We start from the raw sequence: 26,103 nt of genomic DNA, 5'->3' as shown, positions 1-26,103 counted from the left end.
AAAAGAAGGTTGTAAAATCCGGCACGGCTGGCTGAATAACAGTGTTTCTTAACAATGGAAATTCTGGTTCTAATGGTAGCCGTAAGTCAAGGAGTACCTGTAATGATTTGATGATATGCCATGAAGTCGCAGTCTACTTTGGTGACCTCATCCGGCACTACACCTCCCTGATGTTCTTTCATCCTCCCTCCCAGGAAGACCCCACCAGGCACAAGGAGGCAGTCCAGCCGGACCTGGGGAAGGGGCTGCCCCGAGTGTGCACACGATGGGCAGGACGGAATAGATGGTCAGAAGGGAAGTCAGCTAATGGTAAGAGGAACCACTGAAGTCAGTCCCAAGGCTAGGACCAACAGTCTAATCCAACAGAAGAGCAGCTGCCAGACACGTGGACTTCAACTCCCAGAATCCCCAGGAGTTGGCATCCATGGCTCTAGCAGGGATGGCTGCAGGGAGGCCTTAACCAATCACTTACTGTTGACAACTGCCGTGGCTAAGATGGCCGCCATCCCCGCTTGCTGGGGAAGCAGCTGGATTTCGGAAGGCAGAGCGACGGGGGCAGCGGATTCCCCACCCTCGATCTTTCCAGTGTGGTTGGGGATCCCCATCGGCTCAGCCATGACGAATGCCTTCAGCGCATCTCCTTCGGAAAGAGGCTTGGTAGTTTTACACCAAATGGAGTCATCTGGAAACGGAGGAGGAGAAAAAAATAACACAATTATGGGAGCCACAAGTTTTCAGAAGCAGCATCATCCAGCCTCGGTTCTTGTTTTTTTTGTGAAATGGCCAATATTTTGCCCAGAGAGGTGATGTCCTTCCATTGGGACCTAAAGTTTCCCAAGCAGCCTTGAGAAAATCACCCTCCCTGGACTCTCCTCCTATTCCAAAGCCAAAATTCTAGGAGGCGTATGGAGAAAGAGAAGCTGTAAAATAAATGTTATGTAGTGGAATTTGAACTGATTTCCAAATTGAATTCTGCAACAACTTTGATGAACAGCAGAATGGTCTGAAAAATATATTAACCACCAGCTGCTCATTGGACTGTCCAAGAGGGGAATAAAAGATATATCTAAAATATTATATGTGCATTTTTATACTGTATTTATATCTACATCTTTCTCTCTCACGCACACACACATTGTGTAGGGGCATAAGAGAGGTCATTATTAAACGTATAAAAAGTGTCTTCTGCCTTCTTGGGATGATGTGCAATTATTAAACATTCTCATATTGCCAAATACCCTGAGAAACTCTCAAACAAACTGATCAAAAATGTAAGCACAATTGCACAAGGTATAATTGTTCAATGTATGTAATATGTGGAAGGATGTTGCACAGAAATATTTGTACCCAGAGCCCCCACCCCCAATAAACTGAAGTTGCTGAGCCACTGAGATGCTTGGTGTCTCTGAGGATTCAAATTAAAGAACGATTAATTGAGCCAAGAGTTTTAAAGGGCAGGCAGGAGCATCGCTGCCCTTTTAGTTGCAGTTTTGAAATGCCTGTTTGATCTTTCCAAAACTTTGCACTGACTATTCTGTGCAATGCACACAGCCAAAGGAAGGTGGCAGTGTTGGACCACACATTCACAAAAAATGGCACAATGTTCTTTCTGGCTCTCTCCCCATCACTTAGCACACCTGACCTGTCCATTCCGAAGCCCTTTGCCCATATCCCTTCTTTGGGCTATGCCTGGAATGCTACCCCTGGAAAGATCTAGCACTGTAGACCCACCACCCTTCCCAAAAACCTGCTTTTTCCAACACAGCTACAATTTAATCCCTAAATCCTCATGCCTGTGGGTGCTCATTTACGACATCTGTGCCTTCCCACTCATTGACTTCCCTAGTTGCCCTGTTTCCTCCATGTTTTGCCTTTGAGTACAGAAGGGGGCTTCCTACTTGTCTGCTTGAAATATACTGACGGACTAAGTACAGCTAGTCCTCGACTTACAACCATTCATACAGTGAGCATTCAAAGTTACTACGGCACTGAAAAAGTGACTTATAACCGGTTCTTGAATTTATGACCATTGCAGCATCCCCACAGCTATGGGATCAAAATTTGGGTGCTCGGCCATCAGCACATATTTACAATGGTTGAAGTGACCCCGAAGGACATAAAAATTGGCTGACTCACTTAACAACAGCCTTGTTTAGCAATGGGACTTCTGATCCCAATTGGAGTTGTAAGGCAAGGATCACCTGTATGGTTAACAGCAGACATCAGGTGTGTGCTGGCATGAGGTTGGGGAGAATTAGCTCCTGAAAACAAGTAAATTGTACTTCTCCTTCGAAGGGGTCTTTTTAGCACCCTTATCTCTACTGGAATGAACCCCCCTCTTCCCCCTCCCCACCCCAAACCAGGCAGGGCTCACTGCACAAATGCCGACCTTTCTTGTAGATCACCGAATTGGCGTCCCCTTCGCCAGGGACCAAGGAAAGCTTGGCCAGCCAGCACGTGTCGTCCTGCAGAATCAGGGTCACCGGTGGGTTCAGCTGAGAAGAGAAAAGGAGTGGGTTGAACGTGCCAGTCGCCCTCCCTTCTGGCAAAACAGGTTCCACTCTGAACTCCAGCAAAAACAAAACCTGCCACCATTGGAAGATCAGCTTGAGCTGGCCAGATCTCAAACTTTGGCCCATGCATTTCAAGCCAGCCTCATGGTTGGGAAGGCAGTCGTGCTGGAAGCTCCAGGAGGTGCTCAAATTTTCCACACATATGCACCGCATTGGCGGGATGGGAATTCCGCCCAGTTCATCTTCTCAACTGGCGCCCCTCCCCATTTCAAGAGCTGGGCTGGCCCCACCCTCAGGGAGCCAGAGGGTGGGGCCAGCCTTGGACCAGTGGGCAATAATAGAGCTGCCTGGCGCACCTCCCCCCCATCCAAACAGGCAGAGATACGAATTGACTCCAGTCACCAATGCTGGGGGGTGGGTCTGGGCTACGTGGACACGTGTCTCCTGAGTCTGCCCAGGTCAGTGGGTGGCTTCCTTCCTCGCTCCAGTGGTGACGTGATCCACATGGCCACGGAGCGAAACCCGGAGCTCACTTCCCTTCCGGACGGCTGCTCAGCAGGGCCACGGCAGCCCCAAGGAGTCAGGGGGCCTCCGCCTGAGGACAGCCCCCCTCCCTTGTGGAAAGTGACCCGGCGGCCACTGCGGCCCCAGCACGAACACAACAAGCTTGTTATTTCCTCTTCTTCGTCACCCGCGGGCCAAGCCGTGCCGGCCGGGGAGGAAGCAGCCACTTCACCCCTAACCTCAGTGGTGTGCAGGGAGGAAAAGAGATTAGAGGGGCAGAGGAGGAGGAGGAGGAGGAGGAGGAGGAGAGGCCAGATTGCTGGAATGGGGGGCAGTCAGCCAAGCTGGGCCCCCTTTAGCAAGACAAAAGGAAGCGCTGTGACTCTTTGACCAGGCATGGAGCCTGGGGGGGGGGCTGCTAATGCAGCCCCAGATGTTCAGCAGGATGGGATGAGATGGGCAGGTGAAACCACCTTGCTTGAGCCCCCAGGACCCCCATAGAAGGACTGGAAAGTCTCTGGAGAACAAGAGGGTCCAAGCATCGGCCCTGAATTGTCTCTCGTTGAATTCCCACCCATCCCCAACCCCCCGTTTGGCCTTTGCAGCGGAACAGACAGTTGGAATGTTCTGCCCAGGGAGGGGCATCCACAGATGGTTTTTTGGGGGTGCAGAGAACTGGAAGATGAGCTTATGATCCCAACCTAAGAGATAGACGGGAATCAAAGGCAGAGAATAAACAGCCGACAGCCAGAAGGCCCATCCAGGCTCCCTCCAGGATTGCTTCTGAGACAGAGAAAGATTCAGAGGGGGCGTGGACGGACTCCCCTGTCCAATGGACCCCCTCAAAGGACACCTGGAAGCCCCCTGGAATCCTGCACCTTCACCCCGCACGGCAAATAACCAGGTGCCTCTGCTTCCAGCGACCTGTCCTGTCAAAACAAAATCTACCTTTTTGCCAAATTCCAGCGAAAACCAGCCGTTTCTCAGCACACTGCAATTTCCTCCGCGGGTATTAATGCGGTTTGCAGCTTACGGACCCACCCTAGGCGCCCTGGGGCTCAGACCCAAGTGGCAGGTTTTGTTTCGCTTCCCACCCCCACCCCTCTGTGGGCCGAGGAGACCCTCCACCCAGGCAGCAGCCGACATTCTCCCCTTCTCCGAGATTTGGAGGGCAAATTAAGATGCCAACCAGAGAAAAATATTCTGTCCCTTAGATAGACATGGGCTTTTCTAGCAAAGGGTCAAAGGAAAAAACACCACTTTCCTCCTTGGCAGTCAGGGAAGAGGTGAACTGCTGCCGAATATGGAGGTTCGAATTTGCACTTCCTCCAAATAGGTGCTGAAGAAAAAACGGTCCAGCGCACGAGGCCGAGCAGGACTTTGTATAACAGCCAGAGGGGAGGAAGAGGAGGATCTGGAGAAGGTCCCGGGCTGTTTCCCTCTTGCCGGCTGCCCATTTCACTCCCGCTCAGCCCTTGCGCCTCCCTGCCTCCCTGCGCTGCTAATGAATATTAATGAGAAGGAAGGAGGGCGAGGGGGAAAAATTAATCTGCCTGATCCTTCAATGGCTGCAGCAGTAACGATATAAAATCTAATTATCCGTCCCAATATTTCTAAACCCTCCACTCAGACTGACAGTCTTCATCGGTTTAAGGCTTATCGTTCCAAGGAGCGGAGTGCTCAAGGCTTGATAATAACACACACGTGCAAGCTCCTCTTGCTCTCTTTTTCTTGCACACGCACACACACACACACAGAGAAAAGACACACACTTTTGCTGACGGTACAAAAACAACAACCTTCCTACGACGTCTCTGCCTGTGATTGCACGTGCCCGAAAATGGGAGCCACCCCAATGCTGAAGGAAGGGGCAGCGCTGCCACATGTGTGGAATGAGGTAGTGGGGGGCACAACTGGGAGATCAGCTGATTCAGCACTTGGGTTCTTCCCCCCCCCCCGGGGCCTGGCATCTGTGCCCAGCTCCCTCAGTGCCACATCCAGCTTTGCAGAGACCTTGTGGGTGTGGAACAGATGCCAGCTCCACGCAGAATCCCATTTTGGCCTGCAATCCTGTTGCGCATCCCAAAGTCTACGAGAGACACAGACTGACAACCCAGCTGTGGCTTCTCTTCTGGCCATTTTCCACTCCAGACCCCCTGCAGGAAGTGGGCCCGGGGCAGCACCGCGATGCTGAGAACTCTCCTTGTTTCCCCTCTAACAAAGAGGTCAGTGTCTCGAATCTGCAGTGGGCCTGATAACCATCGGAAACTCTATCTGACTAACATCCGCCTGGGACACTTTATCCGGACCCCTCGCTAAACAAGGGAGAGGAGGAGCAGAGCCCACCACCCTGGTTAATCGTTAAGCTTCACCATGATTTGCTCTCCCAGCAGGAAGGGGGCATGGAGAAAGAAGCATCCCTCTGCCCCAGGCATTTCCGTCCTGCAGAAGGAGGTTGAATCACGCTGGAAGCAGGAGGGAGACTCCCTCAAGAGCTGGTGGGTTTTCAGTATGGAGGACAAGAACCAGCGTCTCGATGCCCACCTGTCTTCCAGGAGCAGTTTGGGGATGTAGGATCTGACCCAGCATTCCGAATCCCCAAAACCGCCAACCAGATGTTCACAAAAGCACCACCCATGTCCGGCACACTGGCCAGCCGGAGGTATTTGGGGCGCAGGGAAGAGGACTTTCACAGAATGACTCTGAAGCATCTCTTTAGATCAGAGGTTCTCAACCTCGGTAGCTTTTTGAGAGGCAAGGCCTTCTCCAGCCAGCTGGGGAACTCTGGAAGTGGAAGTCCACGCATCTCAAAATTGCTGAGGTTTAGAAATATTGTTTCAGACCCTCAAATCTTTTACAGGCAGCACCTCCAAAGCAGAGTCCTGCTCTCAATGAGGCATTTCATCTTCTGCTTCAATATTCTCGTGGGGAGGCAAGCCCACCACCTCCTGTGGCAACTTGGTCTGAGTTGCATAACTCTCACTTACTAGGAAGTTTTTCCTCGTGTTCCATTCAGACCCAACAGAAATAGTCCTGGAGCAGTAGAGAACAAGTCTATTCGGTCTTCTGAATGGCAGCCTTGCAACTGTTTGATGATGAGGATCATATCACTCCTGGATCTTCTCTAGAGGAAGCACCGTCCAATTTTTCAACTTCGCTTTGTGGAATCTGGTTTACCTACCGCTCAGTTTGCTTCACCTCTGACCCTTAAGGTCACAAGCCACACTTCCTCCTCCATCTTACACCAAAATCTTCAGTGTCTACTTTTGGTACCCAGATGTTAAATGTTTTGGCTCTGCTCAGTTTCACCATGCTGATTCATCTCTGTCTATTCAAGAACTCTGCTCCACCATCTTACCACCTCTCCCAGCTTCCTTCTTTGGACAACTTTTTTTCTCTACAAGATGCTCATTCAGCTGGAATTAATAGAGGACCTCACTACAAATCAACCTCCCACAAACAAAGGCCCACCAACCACTCATCTTCTGCTTCGAAGGGTCTTCCCAACCAAGAAGATGGATCTCTTTGGCCGAAGCAGGATGAGATGGGGACACAGGTGGTTCCTGCACTGCCATGCCAGTTTGAGAGATGCTCCATAAGATCAGATACCTGCTAGGCATCTGAGGAGGGGCCAGTAGTGACAGTCCCCAAGGACCCATGTTCCATTCTGGGCCACTCCATTCCCAGAACAATGAGGGGAGAGAACTGGGAGACCCCTCCCGCTCAGGACTGATAAAGGTTGAGGCTTCCAAGAGCCAAAAATGGCGAAAGGCTCAGGGGCAGGAGGGTCTTCCTCCCCCCCCTCACCCAGGAGTGACAACGCCAAGGAAAAGAGAGCGGCGAAAGAGAGGGCTGGGGATTGTCAGCGTGGCTGGATAAGGGAAGCTGCTGAAACAGGAGCAAAAATATTTAGACAATAAATGAAGTATCAGAAGAAAGCAGCAGCCTATCTTTAAGAAATCAATCATCCTGTACCGGTTGTCTGGACAGACGGCGCCACAGAAGAGATAGCCGCCAAACTGGCAAGATAAGGGTTAATCAAGGATTTAATTCAGCACAAAAAAAGATAAATGGGGAGCAGAGGAAGACAGAGAGGGAGAGAAAGTGGGGAGGCCCAGACGCTGGGGCCCGATACTCTCCGCAAAAGCAGAAGGGAAAGTTGGACCGGCTCCCAAGCCCTCGCCCTGCCCAGGCCACGATTCCTGGGATGGTGCTGGAGGGAGGCAAGGGAGGCATCGCAGGGGCCCCGGTTACTTCCAAGAGGCAAGCCAAGCCCCTCAACAGGCCCCTGGCCCAGAGCAGAGCCTCCTGCTTCTCTCCTGCACCCAGGCAGGTGTGTGTGTGTGGGGGGGGGGCACCTCGCCCTGTGGTTCCCTTTCTAAATTTGGGCACTTCAATGCTTTCGGCGTTGGCCCATAAATCATGCCAGGTGGGCAAGCTTTCTGGTGTTATCGCTGCATTTTGAGCTATCTTGCAATAATTTTATTGGAGAAGGACCCCCCAAAAGAAATGAAGCACTCACAAATGTCCCTTTCTTTGCCACCCAGTCTCCGATTTCCCTCCAGACCCCTACTAGTCCTGCCGGAGATAGGAATCAAGTCAGACTGGAGGAGAATGCACCCTTCCGGGCCAATTCCTTGATAACAATCATCCAGGTTAGTCATTGCACCTCCTCACACCCAAATATGCTGGTACTGCAACTCCCCTGCACCCTGTGTATTTGGGTCCCCTCCGTTCCTGTGGTGTTGGTAATTCTACCACGACCATTTCTCACATGAAGGCTCCAGGGTGGATCCTTCTTCCTCCTCCACTAAGAAAGCTGCCTTTATGTGGGGGAACCTTACCGGCTCGGTCAGTCCTGGAGAAGGAGGTTCGCTGTGGATATTTCCTGGGAACGGGCCCCAAAACACTCCACCGGGGATGCCGTGTTTGGCACACACCTTGCTCTCCGCCTGGGAGGTCAGAAGCTCCAACTCGTCTGAAAGAGAAGAAAGGGAGGGTTGGGGAAGTCCGAAGGGTCAACAAAGAGCCCGAACGGCATCCTGGATGATCCCTCCAGGGGTTTATTTGAGCTGCCCTGCTGAGGGATGCCATGCCAGACTCAGTGGGCGCTTCCACTTGGCAAAAGGTGCTTCTGCTAGTTAGATGGTGCTTTGGGCACAGGTGGGGGCACTTCAACATCACCCTGCTGGGACAGTCAGGGTGAAGGGTCTCTTTGCCCAGGCCAAATATTTAAACGGGGAGGTTTGAGGTGGGAATGGTCGCATGGAAAATCAGGTGAGCTACAAGAGTTTGTGTGCCATCACTCAACCTTCCCTAGTGAATACTTCCTCATTTCCTCACTGGTAAGAGGAGGAGGAGGAGGAGGAGGAGGAAGGGTGGAGACCTTGGTGCTCTCTAAGCTGGGTAGTTTTCTTGCAGACATTTCATGACCCAACTAGGGAATCTCATCAGGGCTGGAAGAGAGTGGGGTTTGTAAGTGGGGGGAGGAGGAGGTGAGTGTGAAGCGCCCAGGGCTGCTCTCAGCTCTGCCTGGACACCACCCTCTTGCTGGGTTCCCCCATCCCAGATCCTGCTTCGGACCCCATTCTACAGGAAGTTCCTCTCCAGTTACGCCATAGAGCAGGCATGTCCAACTTTGGCCACTAAGCCCTGTGGACTTCAACTCCCAGAATTCCCCAGCCAGCCATGACTGGGAGTTGAAGTCCGCAGGTCTTAAAGTGGCCCTCGAGGGTTTTCTTGGAGAGGGGGCAGGATGGTCCAAAGTTGCTGGCATCTCTCCCTGGGAAAGGGAGCCTCTCGGAGGCTTCATCAGGACCCTTGGCTGAGGCAGCCCAGAGCTGTAATAGCCTTGATGGTTTGATAAGCCTCTCGGTTTAATGGGGGGAGATAACATGTAAATTGGCCGGGAAGACTGGCCTAAAAATGTTTTAGCTGCACCTCCATCATGCTGCCTGCTGATAAGATGGCAGTTAAACAATACTTCAAGGCAAGCTCAAGCAAGGCCTCCCCCTCCTCATTCCACATCTGGGAAAGGAAGAAGGGGCAACTGCTCCCCCCTCTTTTCTCCAGGCCCTCTGCAGGGGAAAGGGGGAGGGCCGGTTGGGGGCTCAGGTTGACCTCCTGCCTGGGAAACAAATCCTTCAGATCAGAGTTCTCCTCTCCCCACATCAAAGGGGGAAGAAGAGAAGGGAGGGAGAATGCCAGGGTTTATCAGAAGGGAGGGGAGGGCTCCCACAGCTAGCTGCCACTGCCAGCTTTCGTGACCATCTTGGCCAGGGTGTGCCAGTCTCAGCAGGACCAGACTGGCTGGAGAATTATGGGAGTTGTAGTCCACCTGTCTTAAAGCAGCCATGGTTGAGAAACACTCAAGAGGTGCACCAAAATACAGTTTTAAGCCCCCAATGGGGGTGAATAGCCTGTAAAGCAGTGGTCCCCAACCTTTTTATCGCCGCGGACCAATCAGCCTTTGATAATTTTACCGTGGCCCGCTGAGCGTGCGCAGGGGTGGGGGCTTTGGGCCACACGTGCGTACCTGCGCGGGGCTCTCTTCCCTGGAGCCTTTGCGCACGGCCCAGGAGCTTTTGTGCACGGCCCAGGAGCTTTTGCGCACGGCCCAGGAGCCTTTGCGCTGCAGCGTTCATGTCCCCCGGCCGCTGCGCGGCCCGGTGCCAGGTACTCCACGGCCCGGCACCGGTCCACGGACCGGGGGTTGGGGACCACTGCTGTAAAGCAAAGATCCTTGTCATCCCCACCTCAAACTCTATGGAAAAAGGGAGACAACCCGGGAGCTCCAACTTCCGGCCGGCTTTTGGGATACCCAGCAGCCCCCTCCCTCCCTCCCTCCCTCCCTCCCTCCCTCCCTCCTTCGGCTTCTTGCTGGCTAATCAGCTTCGTTTGGGTCAGGAGACCATGGCTGGACGATAAGAGCCTCTTGCTGACACTTTCCATGTCAGAACTGAGCATCTTCTGTGTATCAATCCTCACCAGAGAAAACACTGGGCCACTGATAAAGGAGCGACCGTTCCAGACAGAAGGGGACAAAAATAGGGCTAGCCCAGAGGAGGGGCCCTGCCCTCCCACCCTCTATCTCTGCTGGAGGGGGCAAAGGGAGGAAGGTTAGATGGATGGAAGAAAGGGAGGGAGGAAGAAAGAAAGGAAGGAAAGGAGGAAGGAGATTAGGGAAGGAAGAGAAAGGAAGGAAGCTCAGAGGAAAGAAGAAGAATAGAAAAAGAAGTTGGGAGGGAGGGAGGGCTAAGTTATGGGGAAGGAAAGAGCGAGTTATGGGGTGAGAGGAAGGAAGGAGAGAGGGAAGGAAAGTAGGAAGGAAGGAAGGAAGGAAGGAAGGAAGGAAGGAAGGAAGGAAGGAAGGAAGGAAGGAAGGGGCACAGTGAGCAGTGCTGGATGGGCTGAGATGGATGCCAGTGGACACCAACGTGGCTGCCTGAGAAGACTTCCCTCAGCTTGAAAGGAAGGCCTGGACATTCCTGATTCCTACCATAGGGTTTCCAGCCCAAGGCCACCTCTGCAGAGCCTGGACTTCAGACAGACAGAGGGACCAAGATGGACGGAGCCCACTTCCGAAGCGCAGGCAGGCTCCCCACCTGAGCGTTCCCCCACGTGCCACCTCCCGGATCAACTGGCCACCACCAGGACACATCAATTAATAGTCCGGCCGAGCCTAATGGCCAAAACAATGTTGTCGATTATCGCAAGGAACAAAGTCCAATTCTCCCCCTCCGGCTGGCGGCTGTGCGCCTGCGTCTGTCTGCCCCTAATCTCGGGATCGGTGGCGCTGGCGCTCAGTTTCACCACCCGGCAGGTTAATACAATTCCGCCCTTATCTTATCTCCCCATCAGCTTCCTGGCCAAGCAACCCTCCGATTGGTTCCTGCAAGCCAGCTGGCCCAAAGTTATCAGAATAATTCTTATCTCCGGGATCATTAACCAAATTGGGCTGGTATCGGCCTGCGTGCCGGCGATAATGAAGTTGCAAGCGGAATGGAGGGGAAGAGGGAAGATGGCGAGCAGATGCCGTCTGAGGAGGCTGGCATCCCTCGGGGGCCTCTCCAGAAGGTCCTTCGCTGGGATGGGGGTGCCCCGGCTGCCTTTGGAGCCCAGACAGCTCAGCAAGGCTGGTGGAGGAGGTGGGCCAGCCGTTCAGAAGCACCGTGTCGTGACCCAGGTTGGGTTGCTTGTGGATAGCCGCCTCTCCAACTGGGAGCACGAAAAGGACAGGAGATATTTTTCCATCGTGTGGAATGGCACAACCTCTCGGAGCAGTCTTCCTCAACCTTGGTGGCTTGGAAGACGTGCGGACTTCAACTCTTGCATAACTGGCTGGGGAATTCTGGGAGTTGAAGTCCACACGCTTCTTCAAGCTGCTGAGGAACACCGTCCTAGGAGAAAGGCAGAACCATGAATGCCAGAATAATAAAGACCCATGTGAAGTCTGCCCTTTTGCCTACTTCCAAGCTGCTGCTCACCAACCGACCCCGGGCACTTCATAGGAGGAGACTTGGCTCCTTCTGTGGCCTCTCTGGGCCTCCTTTGATCTCACCTACTGCCACCCCTGAGCTGGGAAACCAGCCACCCTCCAGATGGCCCTGAACCACAACTGCCAGCAGTTCCAGCCCACTTGGCCAAAGGAAACGGACGCTGGGAACGCCAGCAGCCTGCAGGAGGGACCAGGTTGCCCAACCCACTCAGCTTGGCTGTGGTTAATCCAAAAGGGATCAGCTGTGAACCAATTTTGGAGACTGGGTGCCATGCCAACTTTGTCTGGCGAGAAAGCATATCAGGAAGAGTTTGGCAACTGTACCAGCTAAACTTCCTCACTTGACTGGAGTCAAACAGAAAATCAGGTCCTCTCATGCCTACACAAGACCCCACCCCCAATACAGAAGACCATCTGCTCTTAGATTGCTCCCTGTAAACTCTATGAAAGCAGAGATGATTAGCAACCAAAACCATCATCCAAAGAAACTATCTCCACTGAGGTCCTCAAATCTCATTGCCGCCCCCCCCTTTCTCCATGCCCCCCCCCCGGTCCTGCCTAGGACAACTGCATCCACTCAATCTCATCCAAGTTCATTCAGCTCAGCCAAATACTAGAGAAGAGCCCAGAAGCGTGTGAAGACTAGCCCATCCTTCAGGGTCTTCCCACCGCCATTAACATGCCACTCTGTGGAGTCCTTGGTAGTCTCTGAGCTTGATTATTTTCTTGCAGACGTTTCATCAATGCGCTGATGATGTCCCCTAGTTGGGTCACAAGACGTCTGCAGGAAGCAATCTGGCTTAGAGACACCAAGGTCCCCACAATTCCCTCCTGAGCTACAAACGTTCTCTTCAATTGACCCAGTCAATTCAGTCTGTCTGAAGCGAAGCAGCCACCCTCTCTTGAAGCCATCTTAGCTCTACACAAATGGCCGTAATTGGCACAACGGATAAGCAGAGATTCTTCTGCCTGCTGGTCAGTTTAATGGGGAGAACTCACGTTCCAGCAAAAGATGAAGGGAAACCTCAGAATGAAACCAGAAGACCTCAGGGAAGCTTCCATGAATAGGGTAGTTTGAACCCAGGGCTGGGGAACAATCGACAAGAGGCTGGTCAGGACTGAACCTTGGAAGGCGAGTCGTCCAGTTGGGGTGTGAATGAAGGACAAAACCCAACGTTGCCTTCTAAGACTGGATTTTGGGAAGCTGGCCTTCCTTTGGGAAGCAGCAAGCCCGACACAGCTGGAACATTAAAGCACACACACACACACACACACACACACACACACACACACACACACACACACCCCTCACACAATTCTGACAACTCAACCAGCAAAATGACGCACAATCGCCTGATAAGATGGAGGGGGTGATTGGGAGAGTTTTAAAGCTGCCTGCAACCACCGTTGCCTTCACTCTTCACCTCCCTTCACAAAAGCAAAATATCTTCAAGGGGCTCAAGAGATTATCCCAGCTTTGCCCGAGTAATCAGGGGCAATACTTGGAATAACTGAAGTCTCCCCCCCACCACCCCCAAATCCGCTCTGAAAATTAGAGGAGGAGGAGAAGGAGAAGGAGAAGGAGAAGGAGAAGGAGAGGGGATGGGGAGACCCTTCCTCTTTGTTCTCCTCGCTCTGGGCAGCTTCTCTGGCTTGGAGGCCGAGGTCAACGGACGGCCCACCAGGCAGAAGATGCTGAGCAGACCTTCCACCAACCATGAACTCCATCTCATTCCTGGCAAATTAACCTTCAAGGGAGCAGCCCTCCGATATTCAGTCTCCAAAGTCTTTCCTGAGCCCAGTTAATTGTGAAGGGAGAAGTGCCCCCCCCCAAAGTGCCAAAGTTTAACAAAAGTTCTGCCCCCTCCCTTACTCCCAGGCGGCACAAGGACAAAAAGAGCCGGCTCCAGAGATCAAGATGGCCTCGCAGCCACCCTGAAAACAAGCACATTTGCGCCCTCACATGCTTAAGCGGTGAGGTGGCCCAGCAGGGCAAAGTACGGTCCGTTTCGTGCCCCCCGCCAGCTCCTGCTTCCTTCCTCTCCGTGGGCAGAGTTTGCCCCTCACCTGGGCAACTGGGCGGCCGGCGGTCCAAGCTGCCTTCCGTGGGTACCTGATTCGCCATGCTCTCCTCTCCGCTTCAAAAGGGCATCCCGGCTGGCAGAGAGCAGCTGGGCTGGAGGACGGGCTTTGGAGTGGTGTACCCCAGACCCTCGGCCGCCCTCCCTCTGCTTCCGGGAAAGGGTTGTTTTCGGCAAAAACGTCAACAACCCCCCCCACCCCCAGCCAATGTGCGTCCAAGCCGTGCAGCTGCTGTTGGGGATTTCTCTCCTGCTATCGCAACCGAGCATCGCTGGGGATTTATTGATTTTTTGACACAGTTAAGAACAGCAAATCTTTATCGCTGCAAACCCTGACCCCATTAATGGAGGAGCTCTTACCAAGCCTGTGTAGCAACCGAGGCCCGTCTCTCCGCCCCCAGCGTGCATCGGCACCGGCTCAAACGTAGAAATTTTAGGCCAAGGGTCAATCCCAGGGGACAAAAAGCAACATCAAAGGGCCCTCGCCAAGGCTGGAGCCCAGCCCTGGTGGGTTTTTTCCTGCACGATCCAGACGATTTCAGGCCACAATTTAAAGTCGGATCTGGGGCTCCAGGTTAGGAAAAAACATTCACGTTTCCAAACGTCCAGTTTGCAAGGGGCAGCTCTGCACACCGGGCCGGAGACAGAATTGCCTGTCCAAGTGGTGCAATGCAAACACAGCCAGGCTCGGTTCTCTATTGGGGAGCGGAAAAAGCTGGGGGTCAGCCGGTGCTTCTCCGAATTACCACTTGTGCGATTTTGGGGTGGGGGCTACAAAGCAAGAAAGCCTCTCGACGGCTAATCCGGCATGAGTCTTCTTCCCAGCCCTACTCATTGAAAGGAACTGCTAGGAATCTGTCTGTGCGCTGATGCTTTTAAGGCAGACTTTGTCAACCTGGGCAACCAATTTTCAGAGGCGTGGGCATCGTCCTAGAATTCCCCGGCCGGCCAGGGAATTCTGGGAGTTGAAGTGCATGCCTCTGAAAGTTGGTTGCCGAGGCTGACAAAGACTGCTTTAAGGCTTTGCAAAATCTGAGATTTGCTCGGCCAAAGAACTTTCAGTTCTATTTCTGCCAAAGAGAGGAACAAAATGGGAGCGAGGAGCATTTGAGGCGGGGGCTTTGCCCTCCTTCACAGGTGCTCAGCTGGACCCTGCTGGTGCCAAGGCTTTTAGGAAAGGTTTTCCATCAAAGAGGGAAGCAAAAAGATGAAAGCATATTGCATGAGGGCTGCCAGGAAATGGGGACGGCGGAGGGAAGGCTGTTTGCAGGATCCAAAGCAAAAGGGCAGCCATCTGAAGGACTGCATTCAGACCCACCAGTCACAGAGCCCTTCGACTAGCAGGGGGGGGCTCTACCCCCCCTTCTCCCCAAGCCAGATTCCCTCTTCCATTGTGGTCACAGAAGGTCTGAATGCTTCTGGGTCCCCACCTTCCTCTGCCCTCAACTGGCTTCAAGCCTGTCCCCCAATTTTCAACGTGCTAAACCCTCCAAACCTCCTGTGGGAAGCCCCACCTTCCCCCCACTCTGATGGTGGGAGTGCCCCCTTCCTTGCTCTCTTTCTCCAAGCCCTGCTCAATTTCCACCTCCCCCCTGCCCCGATCCTTTGGGAGAAATTCTCATCAATGGAAGCGCTGGATGATAGTATCATCCGCAGCAGGGAGATGGCCTTGGAGAGGCTGATGATATCCTGGCAACAGTGATCCTATCTCCCCTGCCAGGGTGGGGCGATTGTGTCTCGTCCACCGAGTAATCCTCAGTGTCTTTTTCTCCTGCTTTTATGCCACCGGCTAATCGTCCTCGTTGCTGGGCCTCTGCCTCCTCCTGTCCTTGCCCTAAGAGATCCAGGAGAAATCCGTCCTGCATGCAGCAGGATTCCAGACAGCCGAGAAAGGAAGCAGAGTTACAAAAAGGCTCAACCTGGGGTGGGGCGGGGACTATTCCTCCCATTTGGGTGGGTTTGCCCCATGCCACACTGGTTGGCAGGACACTGCAAGCCATCAAATGCTCCACGGCTAAAATCAAGGTGAAGATGTGCCGGTTGGGTCTGCAATTGTCCCGGTGACGTGAATGGCTAGGCTAGACGGACAGGGCCACTCTGGAGTGTCCATTGACCGCTGGTCCTCCATCTTTCTCTTGCAGATGGTCGGGGGGGGAGGAGTTCATGCTCCCTGTAGGCACCTTGGCTGATCCCTCCATGTTCTCTCCAGCCAGAACCTCGTGAGAAGGCTAAGCAGAGGATGGGCGGGTGGGTGGCTAACTGGGGTCTCTCACCCTGGCTGGTGCCAGCCTTCAAGGGTACTGGGAGGCCTGCCTAAGATGGGTGGCAGTGTGCTAAACATCCCGTGCCTGGTGGATTGAGGCCACGTTATTCCCCCAGCATGCACCGGGCTCCCACCGCCTGGCTCTCTTCCCCCCGGTAATCTAAAACAAATATGACTATCTAGCGTAAAACTCTGCTAGGAGTGATAAAGAAAAATAGCTGGAATAATTTTTCCCACCCACACATACCAATGAGAAGAGGAAGAAAGGGGTGTGCACACACACACACAAACACACACACACACTTATCCAGAGAATCATGGGCAACCCAACCCGCCCCGTCCATCAGAAGGGGCCGTCCTGCTTCTCTCTCTCTCTCTCTCTCTCTCTCTCTCTCTCTCTCTCTCTCTCTCTCTCTCTCTCTCTCTCTCTCTCTCTCTCTCTCTCTCTCTCTTTCTGTGCTGGGCCACCTGATAATCAACCTTGAGGTTTGTATAGAAAACTTCAGGCAGAGGGAGATTACTCAGACAGGAGTCACAACAGAGATAAAAAAAGAAAGAAAGGAAAGAGAGTTTGGTGGTTGGTGGGGGAGAGAAAAATGGGGCAAAAATAGAAGTTGGAGAAAGGAAGAGAGAAAAAAGGAGGACGGCTTAGAGGAGATACCAACGAAGACTTTCTGGCAGGTTTGGGTTTAGCGGGATGCAACAATTTAGCCCCAAAGGCAAAATGGAACCACACACAAACCCCAATTTCATCCACTGCACACTTTGTGTTGTATGTGCATGCACGTGTGTGGGGATGAAAGCCGAACTCTCCCCGTATTCCTCTAACTCAAAGTCTGGGGAGCCTGGAGCACCCTAAGTGTCCGGTCATCCTTAGGAAGGCACAAGGGCTCCAGGGAAGCAACCCCCCCTGAAACAATGCCAGTGGAGGAGAGGCCCGCCTCCCAAGCGCTCGGTGGGGCAGCTGAGCAGATGGCTATCGCCTTGCCCTTTGAGATCGACGGGGCTGGAGGGGAGGGCTCTGCTGCTCAGTCCACCGATCAGTTCCATTAACTGATAAACAGGCATTTTTCACCTTTAAAAGGCGCCTCAATTAATCAGCCCAGCCAGGAGCACCTTCCTCAGGTTTAGTGCAGGTGCTTCCAGGGACGGGAAAAAACAGCCACCGGTTCCCATGTTTCCTGAGCAAGAGGTGTAAGGTGGGAGCCGTCCCTTGCGTTAAAAAAACACCCAAAGAAGCTATAGAAACATTCGTTTCCCCCCCAAAAAACAATCATGTCGATTTAAACCAAAGGTGCTTTTTCCAAAAGACAACTGAACCTTGTTTTTTGTCTTGCCTTGAAAATGTTTCACTTCTCCTCCAAGAAGCTTCTTCAGTACTCAAGGAAAAAAGAGTCTACTTGCCTTTTGGAAGAAGTACCGTATTTTTCAGAGTACAAGACGCACCTTAGTTTTTGGGGAGGAAAATAAGAAAAAGGCTGATTGGCAGGTGGATCGGCCTCCCGGAATACCCCCAATCAGCTGTTCCCAGAGGTGAATTTTAGCAACAGGTTCCTTGGTTGTGAGCTCTGTGCTTTGCTTTTTTTTGCTTTTTTTCTGCCTCTGAAACTTCTGAAACTCTGTTTCAGAAAAAACTTTTTTTCCTGCCTCTGAAAGCCTCAGAAAAAAAGCCTCTGAAGCTCTGTTTGGGGGCTTTTTTTCTGAAGCTTCGTTTCTGATGCTTTTTTCAGCCTCTGAAACGCCTGTTTGAGAAGCTGGGCGGGGCTACATTCGAAGTATAAGACGCACCCAGATTTTCACCCTCTTTCTTTGGAGAAAAAGGTACGTCTTATATTCCAAAAAATATGGTACCTTTGGGACAACCATGACCAGGGTGGTTGAGACATCTCTCCATAGACACGTAGATTTAAATGAAACCAATTTGCACACATGCGAAATAACCGTCTCTGTGTCCAGGAGCCTTTTCATATGACAGAACCTGGGGGGCAAAATGACCAATGGACCCAGTTGGGTGTTTTCTGAGCTCAGAAGTTAAGTAGGGCCAAACGTGGTTAATACTTGGATGGGGCCACCAGGGAATCCCAACCTGTAGACTAGGCCGGGCACCTGAAAACCATTCCAGAAAGTGGAAACTACGCAGATGCACCCATGAGTCATCAGGAGTTGAGCTCCTCTGAAATCTGACTTTACCTGAACTGGCAGCAGGTGAAAGGTGTGCCATGAACGAGACTTTGTCAAGAGCTCTGACAGGAGAGGGAAGAGGAAGGGCGGGGTTGCCTTGGCTGAACATGCCAATGAAAGGGGAAGGGATTTAGGTCTCTCCATCCCTCTTGCCACTCAACCAATAGGTTCTGATTGAATCAAATGTTCCACTGATTAGAAAGGAAACTCAGCCCAGGCTACCAACCCAGAAATGGTACACGTGAGCAGGGCAGGGTCAAATCAGAATAACGGAATAACAGAGCTGGAAGGGAAGTTAGAGGTCCTCTAGTCAACCCCCTGCTCCAGCTGGGAACCCTATACCATTTCACACAAGTGGTTAACCATCAATCAACCTCTACTGCTGGATGCAGGACTCCAAACAGGCATGAAATCTGGTACCGCCCAGACCCAAAAGCCCCATCAGCCCCTGATGGTTTCTATTCTTCCCAATGCCCAGGCAAGCAGCTGGTCCTCAAGAACCCCTTGGAATTTTTAGAGCGAGGGGGAAAATGAAGTGGGGTGCCTACTGGAGCCCCAGTTTGCTTTTCAGCCCTACTGGCTTGCTGGGGTCTCTCTGAGAAGATGCTGAGCAGCTCCTAGCCTCCTTCCATCTCAGCTCCACTTGGGGAGGGGGCGAGAGGGAGCAGGAAAGTCCCCCCCTGCTTGGGGACGACTCCAGCGGCTGAGCCGCCGGCTTGAGAGACGGGGAAACAAACGCAAGAGGCTGTTTCATCTGCTGCAACGGTGCCCAAGTTAAGGATTATAAATTGGAGCTATCACAGATTTGCATATCGGAATTTTAAAGCAGCCAAGACCCTTCCAGCAAGCAAGGTCAAACAGAAGATTAAAAAGGAGGGAAGGGAAAAATAATCCCGTCCCTCTCGTTCCCCTTGATTCTCACATTGTGCATGGCACAGCGGGCAGTGGCAGCAAAGGGTCTTCCTGCCCTCCCTGCCTGTCTCCGGCCACCAGGGGTCTGTGCTGCAGCTGTTGGGGCAGGAGAGGGTGGGCTGCGTCTACAGCCCCTACGAATTGCAGGGGGCTCCAGAATGAAAGCACCCAACAAGGTTCTCCTGCATCCGCTTCTGCTAACTCAGGAGAGTTTTCGGGTTGGCCGCCAATGAGATAGACTTCCTCTGAATGTGGAGGTTCCACAGAATTCCCCTCATTCATAGCTACTCTGAGACTTCCCTGTTTCTTCCCATTCAATGCTCAGATTTGATGACTTGCTGGGTTATGTGCCCATTGTTTTGACTTGCTTTATATCCAGCTGTTTCAGGGGTGAAATGCTCCCGGTTCGGACCAGTTCGCCCGATCTGGTAGCAATGGCAGCGGGTGGTTCAGAGAACCGGTAGCAAAAATCCCTGCCCCTCCACCCCATGCCCAGCTGAGCTGCGCAATCATCAGAGGCTTTTATTTTTATTTTTAAAAGCATTTTTTCTACAACCTCTTCGGCCAAAAAAATGCTTTTAAAAGTAAAAAAAAAAGAAGAAGCCTCTGATGATCGCGTGGCTCAGCTGGGATTGTCAAAGGCTTTTAAAAGCATTTTTTACAACCTCTTCAGCAGAAGAGGTTGTAGGAAAAATGGGTTTAAAAGTAAAAAAAAAAAAAGTTGGCCACGCCCACCCAGTCACATTACCCCCACCAAGCCACGCCCACAGAACCAGTGGCAACGAATTTTACATTTCACCACTGAGCTGTTTCTTTGCAGACAGGAGGGAATTCACAGAGAAGACCCTCATCCTTTCATCCTAGTAACAGCAGCCACAATATATTTGTGATTGGCCTGAGAGGAGCATCTGGAGATGAACCTGAACTCGGAGTCCAACTGCCATGACAAACAGGTCTGAATTGTCTGGGCCGTCCTCAGCCTCAAATCATCTGTGGCACCTTTCCCAGGACAAAGGGGAGCCACCATTGGCACCCAAACATAACATAGTCTCAAGAACTTGGTGCATATTTCCAGGAAGGAAGAAGATGCCAAGCTGGAGCTGCATCTCACCTGGGCTGGAGACTGCATGCTTGGTCCCCCTGTGCTCTCCAGATGCTCTCCAGGCCCTTGGCAAGCTGCTGAATCTGGGCCTGAGGGAGGCTCTGCTTAACTCTGCCAACTTGGGCAAAGAGAGGGAGGCTGCTAAAGAAAGAAGGGATGAGAGGAAGAAAGAGGGAGGCAGGGGGAAAGGAAGGAAGGAAGGAGAAAGAGAAGAAGGAAGGACGGAAGGAAGGAGATGGAGGGATAGGAGAGAGGGAAGGAGGGTGATTGAAGATGAAAGGAAGATGGGATGGAAGGAAGGAAGGAAGGAAGGAAGGAGGGAGGGAGATAAAAAAGGGAGAGAGGGAACAAAGGAAGGTTTGCAATGGCCCAAACTTGCTAGTTTCAGGAACAAAAGCCCAACTTCCCTGTCTGATCTCTGTGTCTCCAAGACTCTCTTGCCTGCCAGAGCTGACACATGGTGGATCCTGCCAGATAAAGGAGAAATTCAGGCTGCTGACAGTGTCCTCTTTTTCCTCCTTCCTTCCCTCTTTCTGCCATTCTCCTCCTGATAAGTGCGGTGCCTGCGTAGAGACTGATAGAAGGCCTATCGCGGCGGTTAGCCCAGAAAGGAAGGGCTCTATCACCCCCGCATCGCCGGACCAAGATCGACTCCCAGCCACACAGAAATTAATATCACTCCAATTACCGCAGCGGAGATGGGCTGGACGGAGAGATAATAAAATCTCTTTTACATAAAGAACGCAAAGAGCCAAACGGGGTTCAGTCATGGGAGTGGGGTGGGTGGGTGCATTTTCTAGGCCCGTTTTCAGCCTCGGGGAAGGAGCAGGCCAATTAGGCAGGGTTTTTCCAGCAGGGAAGGACGGGGGACTGAACATAATCAGGGTTCTTGTCTCCTACTAACTGGGGCTTTTTGGGGTCCCAGTGGAGAATTATCCCCCGGGACTTTTGAACCGAGGTGGCACAATCTATGCCAGTCTTTCTCTACCGGGGCAACCTTAAGATCTACTTTTATGTGGAAACCACTTATGGACTTTTTGCTTGAGACCAAAAGAGGTGCTGTATTAATTCTGTGACAATTACAATTGTTTCTGATGATAGAAACATTGTGTATTACTGAATGTCAGATCAAAAGGTGAATGTATTTTAATTTGCAACTGTATCAAAGAAAGTTGCTTTCTTTTGTTTTTCCTCTCTTCCTTTATCCCTTGCACTTTACCCCTCCCTATTTTTTTCCCCAATTTCTTTCTTCTTCTTTTTAAAACTTTATTCTTGGAAGAAATTTAATGAAGTAATTAATTAAAAGATGTGTGGACTTCAACTCCCAGAATTCCCCAGCCTGCAGCACATTGAGCCTCCATCACTGATTTTGCAACCTCTTTCCATTCGTTCTCCTTGCTTTTCCCAGGTGGCACTTGGCCCTGGGGGGAAAGTGTGGGGTTTCCCTTCTGGAAATCAGCCGGATAGTTTTCACTTGTGTCATTCTCAGTGAAGGTAAGAGTCCTAAACTGAGCATCCAGTCAACAGGGAAGACTTGATAAATCGTTGGTTAAAGAATAAACCCACGGTCAGCATTTTGGAGGCCGGGAATGCCAACTGTTGCCCTCTAGGATGCTTACAATATGGCGGGAAGGACGTCCTGGCATGGTGGGCCAACGACCATCACTGCCAGTGCCGAGCAGGGGCCGAGCAGGCTGGGCTCCAACAGGTCAAAGGTCAGGGATGGGAGACAGCAGATAACCAAGGAGAAGGTGTGGACCTTCTGCAGATCTATTTCCGGCCAACACATCCAGGAAGAGCCAAGGATATCAGCCTGGCTGCGAACACACGTTTCCCTTCCTGGACTAGGAGCCAGATGTGGGGAGGGGAATTGGAGGAGAAAGAAAAGGGGAGAGCAGAGGAATGCTGGCAGAAAAGCTATTCCGAAACAGCTGGGGAAAGAGTGGAGATATGCCTTCAGGAGTCTCCATGCCATCTCCCGGTTGGGTGTGTTTCCAAACTGACCCAGGAGAAGGAGGAGCGGGGGGGGGGTCTTCTTCGTAACCCTCCCTTCTTTTCAAGAAACAAAACCCATAAGAACAAGAGAGGAAGGTATCCAAGCTCTAAGAGCAGAAATTGGAGCAGAGCTGAGGTTTCAAGGAGAACCTTCTCCTTCTCTCTTTAGCAACTCTGGTACTGTTGGCTTCATTGTGTATATAAGGTGTGTAAACAATTTTAGATGAGCATAATTTTTTTTTTTGTGAAGGAAGAACCACACATGGATGTGGGTACAAATGCACGCATGTTCATCCATGCAAATGATATGATTTGAGAAGTTCTAAGATGCTGTAAGGCTATTCTTTGGTTTCTCCATGACCTTGGCTTAGCTAGCCCATCTTGCAAAGTTATTGTTTTTTTTGTTTGTTTGTTTTTAAATTTGATTTATATGCCGCCCTTCTCCGGAGACTCAGGGCGGCTTACAATGCGCTAAGCAATAGCCTTCATCCTTTTGTATCTTTATACGAAGTCAGCTTATTGCCCCTACAAACTGGGTCCTCAATTTACCTACCTTAGAAAGGATGGAAGGCTGAGTCAACCTTGAGCCTGGCGAGATTCGAACCTGCAGTAATTGCAGGCAGCTGGTCTGAATAACCAGCTTAATAACAGGGTGCCTTAGACCTCTGTACTACCAAGGCTCTTGTTAGGGTAAAAAAGAACCCTTTTCCAAATACACATCCCTGAAGTGCTTGGAAAAAGATGGAGGAACACACAAGGAACTGCCTTAAACTGTGTGGGAAAGTGTTGGCGACTTGGCCCACACGATCTACTGACACCTGTGGTGTCCAGCTATGGCTCTAGACGGAAAGAAGTCATTTTCCAGCCTGGATCAATATTTGTCAAGTGCCCATCCTTCAAACAAGACTAAGGGTGTGTCGGGATCCTTTGGATGGTTACACTAAGAGATGCTCTCCAACAAGCAGGTATCGCCAAGGACCTTTCGCTGGGTGAAAGTGGGTGCTGTGTGATGACAGCAGCCGATGGACAACCAGATCCCTGGTCCCTTCCACTCCCTTTGGCCTACTTAATCTTCAGACTTTGGTTGAGCCTGGGATCTCCTGCCAGAGAGATACGCACAAGAGCTACTCCGAGCCCCTTCACTGTTCACATCACCCCGATCGGAGCCACTGCGTATCTCGCATATATCTGAACTTCTGTTTTTACACTTCCTTACTGTTCTGTTAACAGATGGAGACCGGCACGCCCAACCGTTTCCCCGTAGACCATGTCAGCTTACAGTTTAAAGTCCAAACCAAACACCAGAAGCAGGATCCGGCTTTCCTAAACCTCTGCACTCGGCTCTTCCATGGGAGTCACAGCTCCTGCACTTGCCTGAATTTGGGAGCTGTCAGATGTGCCCCGAGTTACAGCAGACAGATGGTCATGATCAATAAGTGGGAGAAAGCAATCGGATGGGGCACTTCCTCCCCTAACTACTGCGTAACTCTCCTATGACATAGTCTGTGGATTCTTAAAAAGGACCCTTTCCTTCAGAGATGTTCCAAGCAAGCTAACCAAAGTTTTTAAAGATCACTTTTGGGAGATAATTCACATGCCAACGCTTGGTATTCGGTACGCTTTCACAGTGGGGCAGAACCAAGCTGGACCTGGCACACAAGCGAAGCATTCAGCTTTTATGCTCACCACCCTGTTCTGTGCCGAGAACCGGGCGCTTTTGAGAAAACGAAGAGAGGAGATTTACCTGGTCCCGTCCACAGCTCGGTCTCTGGCGTTTGCGGCTTATCCGACTCGTCTAGATTCTCCTCTTTGGACTCGGCCTCTGAAATCAAAAGAGGAAACATCACAATCGCACTTCAAAACCCACAAAGGAGATACGATCAGTGGTTGGTTAGGGCAGGAGATTCCTGCTCAGCTGTTCGCCTGTCTCCATCTCAGCCCTGGTGCCCATAAAGGCTTAGAGGTAGGCACCAGAAAGCAAAGTCTTCAGACATTTTCCAGACAAGGCATGGCAACCATGAAGGAGGCCCACATGGGAACATCTCCCAATAGGAGCCCTCCTTAGTTCTTCCATGCTTTCCTCTTATCTTTTTCTTCTTCCTGCGGGAAATAATTTACGGAAATAGAACTAAAGGAGCTAGGATAAATAAGGCTCATTTCCCCAAACAACAGGCAAGGTTCCCAACCTAGGTATCCCTTCCTAGAAGAGGGGACTGGAACCGTAGAATGGGGACCACATTTTCAAAAAAAACCCTTTATAAAGAAAAGGGAGCTATCTATAACTTTTTCCCTGGCTCACCTGCTCTCCAAGCGACTTCTTCATCTAATAGACCATCACCTATCCACTTTCACTGTGAATTGATGCAGTCCACCTCCCGAGTTAACAATCTGGTGTTGAAAGAATTGGGCCATCTGGCATTTAAGGATCCACAGGAAAAAGATGGATGTGAAACTATTTGTGTCTTTTTTTTTGGCGGTGATTTTATCCTTGTCCGCTGCCTGGGGTCCTTATGGAATTGGGTGGCCTTATAAACTTAATATATGACAAGTATATCCTCAGCAGATACTTGGCTTTGACTCAGGAAAGAACCTGGAACCTTATTTATTTATTATTAAATAAATAAATTGCAGTGAGGGGAGGCAGGCGGTTGCCAAGCAAGGGAGGATTCAGACAGCAACAGGGTGAGAAAAATCCTTGACACCCATATTGTGACAATTTATTGTGCCAACTCAAAGGCCCCCCCCCAAGAAAGGTTGTAAAATGGGGCAAAACTCGCTTAACAAATGTCTCACTTAGCAACATAAATTTTGGGCTCAAAAGTCAAGGACTGCCTGTATTTTATGGCTTCCTAAGAACATTTTGGCTTGCACCTGACGACCCAAAACCAAAATTTGGAACAAAAGAAATCCTTGTTTGGGTTTCTGTATTTACTTGGTCAACGAAGAAGATGAAGGAGTTACGTCCTTGTTATGCTTTTCCTCTGGTTCAAAAACAACAAGCTTATCAAGGCTACTTTGTGGGCCACAAAAAGTCCTAAAGCCACAGCAGAGGTCACCTCCTCCCCCTTCACGGGTGGCTAACAATAATTCAAAAACAGCGATGACCATGATAAGACGAAACAATAGAACGACAAACAAATTTGGGGAGAACTCTTAGAAATCAGCGATCATGCAAGCTTCCCCCAGCAGTTGAAGGATTATCTCCAAAACCACTGCAGTGCTAAAATAGCAGGAGAATCAACCGAAAGCTCCCAAAATAAGAGTGGAAGCTGTTAGATATGAAGAAAGGACTTTCTGCAGACAGCAAGTTGCCAGAAAGGGGGTGGAAGGAGCTGATGAATGGCCACATGGAAGCCCATTCCCACTTCTCTCTCATACATACATATGCACCAATACAAGATCAGTGATACGCCCCCCCCTCTCCTTACAGGCATATCTTGGTGGGCACAGGAGAAGAATTGATTCAGGACAACAAGCTCCTTCAGATGTGGCTTTCAGGTTGTCTAGCTGGAATCCTTGATAGTAGGGGTCTCCAACCGTGGCAACTTTAAGACTTATGGAGTTCAATTCCCAGAATCCCCCAGCTACCCAGAATTCTGGGAGCTGAAGTCCACAAACCTTAAACTTGCCAAGGTTGGAGGCCCCTGCTCAACAGGTCAAAGCTGGGTTGGCTAGGGAACTCTGGGAGTTAAAGTCCACAAGTCTCAAAGTTAACAAAGTTTGGAGACCCCTTCTCCATAGGTTTGGGCCCAGGAGCAAGAGAACTTCCGCTCTTAAACCTGGGGAGGACAGGAGCTGGGGTTGCCCCCAACCCAGGCCTCCCCTCGGCTGGTCGATCCCAAGGAGAAGCACCTTCCTGGGCCAGTTCCACCTGGGCTGCCGTCAGAGCAACCGAGAACCATTCTTCTCACCATTAACCTGCTGGCTGAGATAAGCCGATCTCGGAAGGTGGTGTGAAAGATTAGTGGGCACAGGGCATGTTTGCCTTTCGAACGCTTGCTCCACGGGCCCCATAAATGGCACCGAGGGGTGGGTGGGTCTGCGTGCGTGCTTGA

The 26,103-nt window shown here is 51.3% G+C and overlaps 1 protein-coding gene across 2 annotated transcripts in view; it reads right to left on the bottom strand.

The window, feature by feature from the left end:
* Window positions 1-26,103, bottom strand: part of ZFPM1 (zinc finger protein, FOG family member 1) — a 69,684-nt gene that overhangs the window by 7,123 nt on the left and 36,458 nt on the right. For both annotated transcript variants that reach the window (XM_070952785.1, XM_070952787.1), the window contains exons 3-6: window positions 23,793-23,870; window positions 7,862-7,995; window positions 2,390-2,495; window positions 473-682 (exon numbers count right to left, since the gene is read on the bottom strand). In XM_070952785.1, the coding sequence (XP_070808886.1) occupies window positions 473-682; window positions 2,390-2,495; window positions 7,862-7,995; window positions 23,793-23,870 (528 nt within the window). The remainder of the gene's footprint in view (window positions 1-472; window positions 683-2,389; window positions 2,496-7,861; window positions 7,996-23,792; window positions 23,871-26,103) is intronic.

The sequence above is a fragment of the Pituophis catenifer genome, unplaced genomic scaffold, assembly GCF_029215685.1.
Source record: "Pituophis catenifer annectens isolate HBS135680 unplaced genomic scaffold, rPitCat1.0.hap2 SCAF_13, whole genome shotgun sequence".
Taxonomy (NCBI): Eukaryota; Metazoa; Chordata; class Lepidosauria; order Squamata; family Colubridae; genus Pituophis; species Pituophis catenifer.
This window is presented reverse-complemented; position numbering and strand designations above follow the sequence as displayed.